General features: G+C 42.5%; 1 protein-coding gene across 1 annotated transcript in view; it reads left to right on the top strand.

Annotated features, from left to right (window-relative positions):
* adcy8 (adenylate cyclase 8 (brain)) overlaps nucleotides 1-13,548 on the top strand; it is a gene marked incomplete at both ends in the record, with an annotated part of 127,005 nt that overhangs the window by 99,749 nt on the left and 13,708 nt on the right. Inside the window, one exon of the mRNA XM_080439980.1 lies at nucleotides 2,212-2,370. Coding sequence (XP_080296106.1) covers nucleotides 2,212-2,370 — 159 coding nt within the window. The remainder of the gene's footprint in view (nucleotides 1-2,211; nucleotides 2,371-13,548) is intronic.

Raw genomic sequence — 13,548 nt, forward strand, 5'->3', positions numbered from 1 at the left:
GAGGCCCTTTCGCCAACCCCACCTAGGGTATGGGCACTGATGACACAGAGGAGAGAACACTCCCACAGCATCCCCTGCGGGAATCGAACCCAGGACCTTCTAGCTGTGAGGCGACAGCGCTACCGACTGCGCCACCGTGCCCCCCAAAAACATCTGCCCCGAATTCAGATTGGCCTGTTATAGCGCCACCAGGAGGCCGATTTCTGCAAAACAAATGTTTTGATATTACTCCTACAGATTTTATCCAAACATCACGCAAATTAGTACACAGTATCTCTATAGTCATTTGATCAACACGGATCTGTCCGATTTCCCATATGCCATCCTGATTGGCTAACATTGGCTTCCAAAGTTTGCAGGATTGGTTTATTTTGAACACAATGCATCAAATCATGAACGCAGCTTGCGATTTCCCTAAAATTGGGCACAGACATTCCCACTAGGTCCAGGGAGAAATGCCACCCTTTTCACATTGGCCTGTTATAGCGCCACCAGCAGTCTAATTTAGCAAAACACATTTTTGGAACAAAATGCCACAAATCATGAATGCAGTGTCCGATTGCCGTGAAAGGCCTAAGAAGAAATGGCACCCATTTCACATTGGCCTATTATAGCGCCACCAGGAGGCCACAATAACCTACCTGACCTGGCGGAGACCTGTGCTTTTTAGTTAGTGAAAGAGTCAGGTTGGGGTTAGGGTTAGAATTAAATAGTAATTTAGAGGATAGGTTTAGGGTTTAGGAGTAGAGTTATGCCTGATTTATACTTTGTTGTGTGCTGGTGTTGTGTATCGAAAATAGCTGATATATATATAAGCTCACTTGCAGATCTGCTATTTCCGTCTTAAGGGTTAAAAATTCCCCCCCCAAAACTAATTTCTGCATTCAAAACATCACTGTTGATATCCTCAGACTGACAGTACTACAAACATATGCGTGCAGGCATGCATGTGTGCGCGTGCACGTGCGTGAATGCGCTCGTGTGTGGAGGAGCCAGCACTTAAATGAGGTCTAATTGAGGTCAACCGCCTCTAAATGACAGTCATTAGTTAGCATGACTCCATTCACCTTGACTCGCTGCCAAGGTCGCTGAAACAGGTGTCCAATCTGAGTGTATTGTATTTACCACGCCACTCTGCTGTGTGACGTGGTACTGGGACTGTCACCTACATTATGTCTGATATCTGCTAAATGATGTCTCACCTGCATATGAGACTATACTGCACAAAGGTCTACGTATGTTCTATATCTTTTCCTTATATACTGTAGCGTTGATGTCGGGCAGAAACTCATCTCCATATTTTAACTGTTTGTGTTTTTCCGTAAATTAGCGCCCTACTTGATCATACTACAGCCTCACACAATAGCATCAAAAGTAGCAGATCTGCAAGCTTGAAACGCTCGTTTTGAGCGTGTAGATTTGCTTGTAAATACTGAGCAACTACATGATCTATTTATCGGCTATACAATGAATAGTTTTTTTTTAAACAAGCTGCGAGGCCTGTGTGTGTGTGTGTGTGTGTGTGTGTGTGTGTGTGTGTGTGTGTGTGTGTGTGTGTGTGTGTGTGTGTGTGTGTGTGTGTGTGTGTGTGTGTGTGTGTGTGTGTGTGTGTGTGTGTGTGTGTGTGTGTGTGTGTGTGTGTATTCACTGTGTCCGCTCAGGCAGGCTCTGTTTTATTCACAGATTTACAAATAAAAGAGCGTCGGAAAGGGTTCATGCATTTAGACCTGGAAAGCCTATACGTTGTTATACCTTTCAATCCGGGAAAGCATAATCTGTGTCATTTTAGTTGTTACTATATCGTCACTGTCGGGCAGAAACCTTGTATCTCCAAGTTTCAAATGTGTATGTTTTTTCGTAAATTAAAGCCCTACTTCATTATACAAGAGTGTCGCTCAAAAGTAGTGAAAATAGCCGATCTACAAGCACACAACGCCTCGCATCGCGAGGCGTTGTGTGCTTGCAGATCGGCTATTTTAATTATTCTAAATAGCTTTTAAAATAAGAATAAAAAAGGATCGGATTTCCACCTGACAACAACGATACATACAGTAGCAACATGATTTAGAATTTTTTTAATTTGAATCTAGAAGGTGTTTTTTTTAGAATGGGCCTCATGGGTCTACATGGGTGTAAATCACAACCCGGGTATATCCCAGTCACACACATGACATAATTATGTCATTTTGTTGTTTGTTTGTTGTGACGCAGTTGGAGTACACGGCTCGCCTGGACTTCCTGTGGCGCGTCCAGGCCAAGGAGGAGATCAACGAGATGAAGGAGCTGCGGGAGCACAACGAGAACATGCTGCGCAACATCCTGCCCAGCCACGTGGCGCGACACTTCCTGGAGAAAGACCGCGACAACGAGGTACTCTTAACCCCGGTGGTTCTCAACCTGTGGGTCTCCCACATGATTTTTTTTGGGGGGGTTCCCCAGATAACAGTGAGTGAAGTGCCAATTTAAGGACTTTTACCGTAAGACCTTTTTAATACCAAAAAAATGAAAAGAAAAAGACCATTACTGCATCAAGAGTATTCAACAAACTACACTATAAAAACTGGTCAAACATTGGCCAAATTGTCAATAATATAAGAAAGAGGCAATTTTTTTGTGGTGTGATTGTAGATCGGCTATTTTCACAATATGTATCTGTGGAACCGAGTCAAACAAAATGCAATCTGGGAACCCAAAGCCAAATGTGAATGAAAAACAGCGCCCTCTGCTGTTTGTACTATCTCATGTTGGCTCTGGGACAATGAAAACGTAGAACCCGTGCGCAAAGGAAACCGGGGTTTTGGTCTGCCTTCAGCTTTCACTTCCGGTGGTGCCACTATTTTTTCATTCCCACTAACAATATTTCTACACGGAACACTAACACCACTTCTCCCAGAGAACATGGATCGTTTTGGTTATAAGCCCACTTGTTTCTATGATGAAAGAGTAAGTTAAAATGTGAATATCTTTCCGTGGTTTTGTCTGCTCCGCGGACGCTATTGTTAAATTAGTTTGGGTTTGTTTCGAGGGGGAAAGATCGACGGACACGTGAATCCCGCCCACTAAATTTGATTGGGTAAAGCGCGGCCTGCTTCCTGATCTGAAGGCACGCCCACTTGTAGCCCAGTGCGTAAATGTTATGACGAGCCTTCACGACAGATTCCAACGCAGAGCAGAATCTGTTCTTGAGAGATTAAACAAAATGTAATGCTTCTACAATTCCAAGTGCTTATCAGGGTGTGGGGGTCCCCAATTCAAATATGATTATTTTGGGGGGTCGTGGCCTGAAAAGGTTGAGAACCATTGCTCTACCCCAGTGGCTCTCAAACTTTTTCAAGTCAAGGCCCCCTAATTGATATGAATTTGGCCACGGACCCCCATCTGAAAAGGTTTTGTGCCAGGGATCCCCCCCAGAAGAGAAGATCTATGTTTTAAACTAGAAAATGTGCTCCTCGGAGCACAAGTCTCCGCCAGCAGATCCGTGCTATTTTAATCAAATGAAATCACTTACCCTATCTTTAACCATAGTTCTCTAGGAATGTTCTAATTTTTTACGTAAAATAGAACATGTTACTATATCATAGCAATTATATTATCATAACACTGACCAATGTTAGGTGTTCTCAGAGGAACACACACACGCACGGACGGGTGATTTGTACTGTAAGGTACTGTTCCAATCAAGACTGATTGATCATAAATGGCTTTTTGAAGTGACACACATATTTATAGGGTTCTATTTCGTCATACGTCCCTCTAGCCAATCAAAGGCATTGGTGTCAACATATTGACACGTGTCACGTGGAGCTTGACCAATGTTAGCTTGGCTAGGGGCCATGCTAACACACGGCGGGACGAAGCGAAAACATACTCTCCACCTCCGGCGGAGACAAAAATGTAAATTTATTTAAAACCACCACTTCCAGAGCTGTTTGTACACAGCGACAAAGCTGTGGTGTTGCTAGGCAGATTGATGGTGCTATATGGGCAGATTAGTGGGCTTAGTGGGCGGGGTTTGGCGTTCTGAGGCAGTGTACAAGCACTTCCGTGCTCTCCAAATTTTCTTCGGATCGGCAAGCCCTCCTGAAACTGAATCACTTTCAAGTTTATTTTTTCATTTATTTTGTAAAAATGTTTTTGGAAAATGAAAAAAATTAAAAAAATTGCCTAAATAAAATAAAATTAATGAAAAAAGTAATTGAAAAAACACGGCCCAAGCATGAAAGTGGAATATCCCTTTAACTGCTCCCTCTGAGCACTCATGACCATCTGAGACCCATCAGCTGGGTAAAACTGAAACTGAATTAAGAAAGGTCTCCCCCCCAATGTGACTTTAGCCCATTAAGAACTGAGGCCGATTCTAAATAAATATTTTCTGAAAATGTTATGTTGCTATGTCAGTAAGCACCCCCAAAATGATATGTATTTGGCCACGGACCCCCCCTCCCCATCTCAAAAGATTTTGTTCCAGGGACCCCCAAAAGCAAAGATTTTAGTTAAAATGTTCGCTTTTAAATATTGAATATATATTCAAAGATTTGTCAAAAATGTTCATGTTTTTTCAAAAACAGCAGATATACAAGCTCATAGCGCGGCACGAAATAGCCAATCAATGTGCTATATATATATATATATATATATATATATATATATATATATATATATATAATCTAAAATGACACAGATACTTTCCCGGGTTTGAATGGGTTAATGTAACTTTAAGAAGGAATGCACAACTAGAAGGTTCCTCTCCATACATTAAGGTTCCGTTCCCATGGGCATGTATGGATTTAGCGGGGACAGTTCTCCATTCCGAAACACCCCCATTCCGAAACCCCCCCATTCCGAAACACCACCATTCCGAAACACCACCATTCCGAAATGCATTTTTCGGAACGGTGGGGTTTCGGAATGGTGGGTCCCCACCATTCCGAAACACCACCGTTCCGAAAAATAAACTCTCAGCCACCTCCACCCACCCACCTCCACCCACCCCACCCACCTCCACCCACCTCCACCTACCCCACCCACCTCCACCCACATTCACCACTTTCCCAACCTCCACCCACCCCCACCCAACTTTACCCACTTTCACCCACCTCCACCCACCTCCACCCACATTCACCACTTTCCCAACCTCCACCCACCCCCACCCAACTTTACCCACTTTCACCCACCTCCACCCACCTCCACCCACATTCACCACTTTCCCAACCTCCACCCACCCCCACCCACCTCTACCCACTTTCACCCACCTCCATCCACCTCCACCCACATTCACCACTTTCCCAACCTCCACGCACCCCCACCCAGCTCTACCCACTTTCACCCACCTCCACCCACCTCCACCCACATTCACCACTTTCCCAACCTCCACCCACCTCCACCCACTTTTACCCCCCACCCACCTCTACCCACTTTCACCCACCCACCTCCACCCACATTCACCACTTTCCCAACCTCCACCCACCCCACCCACCTCCACCCACCTCCACCCACATTCACCACTTTCCCAACCTCCACCCACCCCAACCCAACTTTACCCACTTTCACCCACCTCCACCCACATTCACCACTTTCCCAACCTCCACCCACCCCCACCCACCTCTACCCACTTTCACCCACCTCCATCCACCTCCACCCACATTCACCACTTTCCCAACCTCCACGCACCCCCACCCAGCTCTACCCACTTTCACCCACCTCCACCGACATTCACCACTTTCCCAACCTCCAGCCACCCCCACCCAACTTTACCCACTTTGACCCACCTCCACCCACCTCCACCCACATTCACCACTTTCCCAACCTCCACCCACCCAACTTTACCCACTTTCACCCACCTCCACCCACCTCCACCCACATTCACCACTTTCCCAACCTCCAGCCACCCCCACCCAACTTTACCCACTTTCACCCACCTCCACCCACTTATACCCCCCACCCACCTCTACCCACTTTCACCCACCTCCACCCACATTCACCACTTTCCCAACCTCCACCCACCCCCACCCACCTCTACCCACTTTCACCCACCTCCATCCACCTCCACCCACATTCACCACTTTCCCAAACTCCACCCACCCCCACCCAACTTTACCCACTTTTCATGTGTCTATGAGGTTGATTGAACTTCATTAAGCCCCCTGGTGGTGTTTTTAATGGTGTTTTATGTCTTCTCTGACTATTTTGACTTTCTACCTGGAGGCTGAAACCTTAAAGTAATACTAGGTAACGTTTTCAGTAAAACTAAAGTTAAATTGTATATCTTTTGTGAGTGGCAAATGTTTCACAACACCCACTCCATGAATTTCACCCCCGAAAGCCTTTTATTTATATATTTTCTATTGAACGCTGTCGAGCTTGACTTTCCCTCGAAAATGACGTCATCTGGCTGGAAAATGGAAGCGGAAATGCACCGGGTTCCTGTTTGGCCAGGAACTACCGCGCCGGTTTCCTGTTTGGCCAGGAACTACCGCGCTAATAACAAAAGGAAACTCACGCTGATTTTAAGAGATTGTATGATTTGAAGAACGAAAAAAAACAGAAAAAGAAAACACAGCTCACGGTAACTAAAGCTCCACTGGCTAAGAGAAACGATCCACAGATCGTATAAAACAATTAAAAGAACGCTTTTTGAAACACTTCCGTCTTCCGGTGAAAACGAATGGAATTCTGGGTAACGCAGTAATAAACAAACGGCCTGCAGTGACGGTAATGACCAGCAGAGGCTGCTAAAAGTCGTTATTTTGAAATTTGCACAGTAAGACTTTAAGGGTCAACCGTGCCAATAGAAAAATTGTCCTTTAGTGACATAGGGTGTTTTTCTATTGGCGACCAAAAAATAAATAAAATTAAAATAAAGAAAAAATAATCAACATTATGGCCACTCCGCTTGGGTCTCAGAAGTGTGAGTGATAAATGTAAATTATATGATTAATATGGCCTGCAATTATGTAGGCTAATGCTGCCGGAGAGAACCACAATGTTATATGTTTTGTGTGTGTGTGTGTGTGTGTGTGTGTGTGTGTGTGTGTGTGTGTGTGTGTGTGTGTGTGTGTGTGTGTGTGTGTGTGTGTGTGTGTGTGTGTGTGTGTGTGTGTGTGTGTGTGTGTGTTGTTCGGAAATGCGTGTCTTTAGCGCCCTGTTGGTCTTACCAACATATCCTCGACCGCATGGGCATTTTAGCAGGTATTTAATATTTTTGGTTGTGCATGTTATAGTGCCCTTGATATCAAAACGTTTCCCCCCGTTAGTGGGTGCGTAAACTTTTCGGTGAAATTACATTGTGCGCAACGGGCGCATCTGTAATTGCCTTCGGGGATTTGAGTCAAAAACCTTGATGTTGGTTGGGGATTATGGAGCTGTCTATAGTCTCATAGGACTCAGGGACCAAATATGAAAAAATAATATTTTCGGAATGGCAGGGCCTTATAGAACACTGGAAAACACCCCCATTTCGAATAATAGAAGTCAATGATAGGAATGGCGGTGTCTTTCATTTCGGAATAGCAATGTTTTATAACAAAATGGAAAACACTGCCATTCCGAATAATAGAAGTCAATGGTAGGAATGGCGGTGTTTCTGAATAGAGAGGTGCACCCGGATTTAGCCCGCACCCCAGCAAACCCAACCCTGAGTGTTTTATCTGCAGAAGAATCAAGTTTAGTTTTTTTCTGTCACCTCGGAATACCTTACCTCAGTTCACCCCCCCCCCCCCCCCCCCCCCCCCCGCAATTAATGCCCAAGGGCACGCACACACACACACACACATGCTTGTATGACTATACTGCTGAGGACATAAAGATTTAAGGACACAGATTTTATGAATGCCAAGTTTACAATATTTCGCCATTTTTTTAAACCGATTTTTAACTAACTAACGAACTCTTTAACTAAAGGCGAAAATAGCCGATCGACAAGCTCATGACGTGTCGTGAGCTTGTAGATTGGCTATTTTCGTTGCGGGACATCAGTACACAGCTCTGTGCAAAATCTAAGTTTTCTTTCACCTTAGAAAACCTCACCTTAGTTCAACTCCCCCCACCCCCACACCCCCGACCTCCTCTGCGTGCCCATGGGCACACACGCACACACACACACACGCACACACACACACACACACACACACACACACACACACACACACACACACACACAGCGCAGGCGCACGCACACGCACACGCACACACGCACGCATGCACGCACCCACAGTGCCCATGGGTATGGTGTGATAAAAGGATGTGTTGTGAATCTCATTCCATCTCCTGCAGAGTAACACTCTCTGTCCTTTCAGAGAGAGAGAGAGAGAGAGACAGAGAGACATACTATCTCTCTCTCTCTCTCCCTCGTTCCATCCTCGTCTCACCTCGTCTCACCCTGCACAGAGCCGTCATGCCTATTAACCTCCTGCTCTCATTAAAAAGATATATTACTAAATACAAAAGAATAAAAACGGCGACTGAAAATAAATTTGGCGACTGAAGCGACCGATGTGTTCCCTGTCCATACACAGTGGTGTAAAGTAACTAAGTACATTTACTCAAGTACTGTACTTAAGCACAATTGTGAGGTACTTACTTTACTGGAGTATTTCAAATGTTCAATACTTTTACTTCTACTCCACTACATCTCAGAGGCAAATATTGTACTTTTACTCCACTACAATTATTTGAACACAGACAGTGATCTTGCAGACAGAAACATTGGCTGCTATTCGTCCCGACTGTTTGATACCAAGTGAACGCAAAACATTGACATATATATATTGCTGCTATTTGTTTGGGGAGCTCAAGCCCAGGCTAACCTTACCTAAGTGTATAGACCCCTTAACAGACGACGTCACACTGATAAGAACCAGTATGCGCGCACAGGCCGGCACCAAATGAAACCCATTATGTCATGTCTCGCTAGGACGCGCCTCACTAGCCAACACACAAGAGCACGTTGAATGTACTGAAACCATCGCACCCCGAAACAATATGTTGGGAATTGATTGCATGAAACAATCACCTGTGCGTCCAGTCTCAATGTTTGTATACAAATAATTGGTCTATAGGGTTTAGAACTAATTTCCGAAAGCAAATGCACGATTGGGTTCCGTAAGCTATTTATTTCATGTAACGCATCTCTGTTTACACTTCTTGTTTTCCTTTTCTTTCTTATACATCACTTTGTTTGGATTGTTTTGTTCCACTTTAGCTTTGGCAGAAGAAAGAAAGAAAGAAAGAAAGAAAGAAAAGTGCAGCAGGGGAGATTTATTTATTTATTTTAGTTGCGTTTGATGTCTTTTTAATCACACTCAGATTGATTAGGTTTGTGTTTACTGCAGGTGCGTCAGCTGATTAATTCAGAGTCATAGTTTCGCAGTGGTGTGTTTGAACTCGCCCTTAACATTTAAATCGTGGTTCTCAATTATTATTTTTTTATTTCAAGGTCCCCAAATGGAACCAAATAGGGTCCATTTGGTTTCATGATTTTATCACTACATTGTGAGCTTGTAGATCGGCTGTTTTTGAATGGGCAAAGTATAAAATAGGGCTTTATTGGTTAATGTATGTTTTGTGTTTATCTAAATCGGCAAGGTAACCCGTAAACTAAAGTTTTCAAATAATGGTAGTCTAGTAAAAAAAAAGTACAATAGGCTATTGGCTAATGGCCTCTGAGATGTAGTGGAGTAGAGGTATAACATATTGAAATATGGTTAAAAAAAAACGTTTTAAAAAAAAAAGTAAAAGTAGCCTACCTCATAATTGTACCAAAGTAGAAGTAAATGTACTTAGTTACTTTCCACCACTGAGTTCAGACCTCAATATAAAAAATTAAAGAACACAACGCAAGACCTTTGCCATTGTCCCCCGGAACAATATGTCTCCCCCGACAGACAAGACCCTTATCACACACACACACACACACACACACACACACACACACACACACACACACACACACACACACACACACACACACACACACACAGTCACACACAGTCACACACGCACAGAGGAGTCAAATATGCTCATTGTCCGTGGACCCGCTCGGCCTCATTATCGACTCCTTCCATCTCCTTCCATCCTGCTTCAACAATAAAGGCCGACACACAGAGCAACCATGCATTATGAATGCACTGCTGGAATGTAATCTAAGTACATTTACTCATGCGCCGTATACTTCACCAATTGAACCTCATGCAACAGTGAAAGCTTTCCCCACACGTATAGAGTCATGAGCGAGCATGTCCATTATTTGATACTTTATACTTCTACCCCGCTAGTAAATATTGTACCTTTGACTCCATGCACTACATTTTTTGACAGCTTTAGTAACAGGTTTTCGAGCATTATTACAAAACTATATATATATATATATATATATATATATATATATATATATACTTTTATGCTCTTATTCAAATGACATTTTCAGGATTTTAACAGAGTATTTTTGTACCTTGTGGTATTGATACAGTACTTTTACTCCTATAAGAGTACTTTTTTTCCACCACTGCTTTCATCCCTGCTTCAACAATAAGGACAGAGAAGCCATGCATTATGAATGCAGAGACCTGATGCACCCTGATGCTAATTAGAACTAATAGTGTAAGACAGAGGTGGAAAGTAACCAAGTACATTTACTCAAGTACTGTAGGCCTACTTCTATACAATTTTGAGGTATTTTTACTTTACTGGAGTATTTCCAAGTTTCAGTACTTTTACTTCTACTCCACTACATCTTAGAGACAGATATTATACTTTTACTCCTCTACAATTATTTGAAAACTTTAGTTACTAGTTACTTTGTAGATTTGAATTATTATTACAAATCATACATTAACCACGTCAGCTCTGTATACATTTCGTCCATTTGAACGTAGCCGATCTACAAGCTCACAATGCGCCGGGATGCGACACATTATGAGCTTGTAGATCTGGTGTTTTCAAAGGATTTTTATACATTTGAAAACATGTGAAATGGGACATTCTTCATAATGAGTACTTTCTACTTTTGGTACTTCATACTTTACATTTTGATGCCAATACTTTTGTACTTTTACTTGTAACAGAGTGTTTCTACATTGCAGTATTGATACTTTTACTCAGGTAAAGAATGTGAGTAGTTTTTGTATTTTGGCCAATATTTTGTGCCAGGTATTGTCTAGGAATCCGTGCTAGTAAAAAAAAAAGAAGAAAAGGAGCCCCCTAGTGTGGGGGGCTCCTTTTCATAATGTTTCACAAATTGCACATTAGGACTTAGCCGTGCAAACATTTTCAGTCGTGAGATTTAATTTTTGCTTTAGTCCATGTTGTAAAAATGTTACTTAACTAAAGGACGACTTCACCCATTTTCAACCTGTCTTCATATAATTTGTCCTCACAAATGCTCATTATAATGTGGCACCATTTTTGTCCTGTGACTCAGAGGAGGGCTGTGGAAGGTTCCTAAACCCGCCTACCAGTGACATCATCGAAGGGGAATCCAAGCTAATAGAGACTGCAGACTTTCTATTCCTGGAAAGTTAGCATGCTAGCCTACCTATAATGGAAGCCATTGTTCTCGTGTTAATACAAATCTTAATAAAAAATGTTAAGTCTTGTTTGGAAAACAAAATCTGAATAACGACGATGTCACTGGTAGGCGGGGTTCTGAAGTGTATGTGTCTCCTATGAGACACAGACCAAGTAATTTTTTTTTACAATTTTATCATGAACATTAATGAGGACCAATTATATGAAGATAGGTTTAAATTGGTCAAGTCGTCCTTTAAGTAGGCTACAATACTTGGAGTAAATGTACTTCCATTACACCACTGATTAAAACCATTAGGAATGCAGACAGAAGGACACCACACATCAACCCTGCTCTGCTCCCAGAAGCCTTTTCCCTGCCGCTAATTAAAACCTGGTGATTAATTAAAAATGCATCCATTAAGGACAGGACAGGCTTCCATTATTCATCAGCCTGTTTATTGTGGTGTGATTTAGAGGCAGCGTATGACGCCATAAACAATAAGGTTATTAATAGAGCCTTTAACCTCCCTGACAGCATTTGAATCATGAATCAAGAGGGGTGCGCGCGTCGCCGGTCGTGACAAATAAGTACGGTGCATCTTTGTGTGTCTGTACTTTATTTGGGTTATTTGTTTTCTTGGAAACTTTCACTACACTACATTTCAAAGACAAATAAAGTACTTTTGACGCCATTACATAACTAGGAATGGACAAAGAAAAATATATTTTTTTGTACATTTAATATACAAAAAATACATGAATTAACCACCTAAAGGTGTAGTTCACCCAATTAATTACTTATTTTCAATCAATTACACACCCCATGAAACATTGAATTCATTCATATTTTTGTCGCATTCCTGAGACAATAATTTGATGATAATAATAAAGATCCTTATGTATCCGGTAGGAGACACAAAGGAGACTCTTTGTGTCTCCTACCGGATAGACCGCCGGAATGCGACAAAAAAATAAATAAATCACCATTAATTCAAGGCTTCATGGGGTGTGCAATTGATAGGAAATAAGCATTTTTTGGGTGAACTGCTCCTTTAAGCTCTATTTCAAAAATAGTGAAGATACAAGCTACAAGTTTACATTGCGTCACATCGCTAGCCGTTTTGAGCTATAAAGGCATGCACTTTTGAATACTTCAGTATTCTGAAAATCAGGTATTCCAGTACTTTAACTCGAGTAACGCATGTGACATGTAAGTGTCACGCCACAGTGATCAACAGGTTTCATATAGTTTCATAAAATTAGGATGGGTTGAATGCCGAGGACAAATTTCGCCGTGGGGTCTATATTATTATTAATCCATTACGACCGGGAACGCATCTGTGTAACCACTTTAACCATTATTTTACATCTGCTATTCAAAAATAGCAGATCCACAAGCATATAGCGCGGCACGGAGTGCCGCGCTATGAGCTTGTAGATCTGCTATTTTTGGAAAATCGTGAAAATGTGTGCAAATCTTTGAATATATATATATTTTTAACATTTTTAACTCAAATCTTTGCTTCTGGGGGGTCCCTGGAACAACATATTTTGAGATGGGGGTCCGCGGCCAAATACATATCATTTTGGGGGTCCTTGACATGAAAAAAGATGGTTGGTGCCTTGCATGGTTTCCTCCGCCATTGGTGTGTGAATGAGTGAATGTGTTTGTGAATGGGTGAATGTAATGCACATTGTGAAGCGCTTTGGATAACGGTGCTACAGTATGTAAATGGCCCGTTTAAAAAAAAAATTTAGTCAGTTTAAACCAGGGGTTCTCAAAATGGGGTCCCGGGACCCTCAGGGTTCCTAGAGGGGGTTTTAAATGGACCTTTACAGGTATGTAACTCTGAGAGTTCACAAACGGAACCAAATGGACCCTTACAATCCTCCATTTGGTTCCATTTGCACACTCACAGTCATAGGAGTCCTTGAAATTAAAACGTTTGGGGAAGCACTGCTTTAGACACTTGAAAGGATGTCTAAGCCTCTGTGAAACCTCTCCTTACGGGTATGTGCAGACACGGGGAGAGGAGGATAATC

The sequence above is a fragment of the Gymnoscopelus braueri genome (assembly GCF_963280865.1).
Source record: "Gymnoscopelus braueri genome assembly, chromosome: 10".
In the NCBI taxonomy this organism is placed as follows: Eukaryota; Metazoa; Chordata; class Actinopteri; order Myctophiformes; family Myctophidae; genus Gymnoscopelus; species Gymnoscopelus braueri.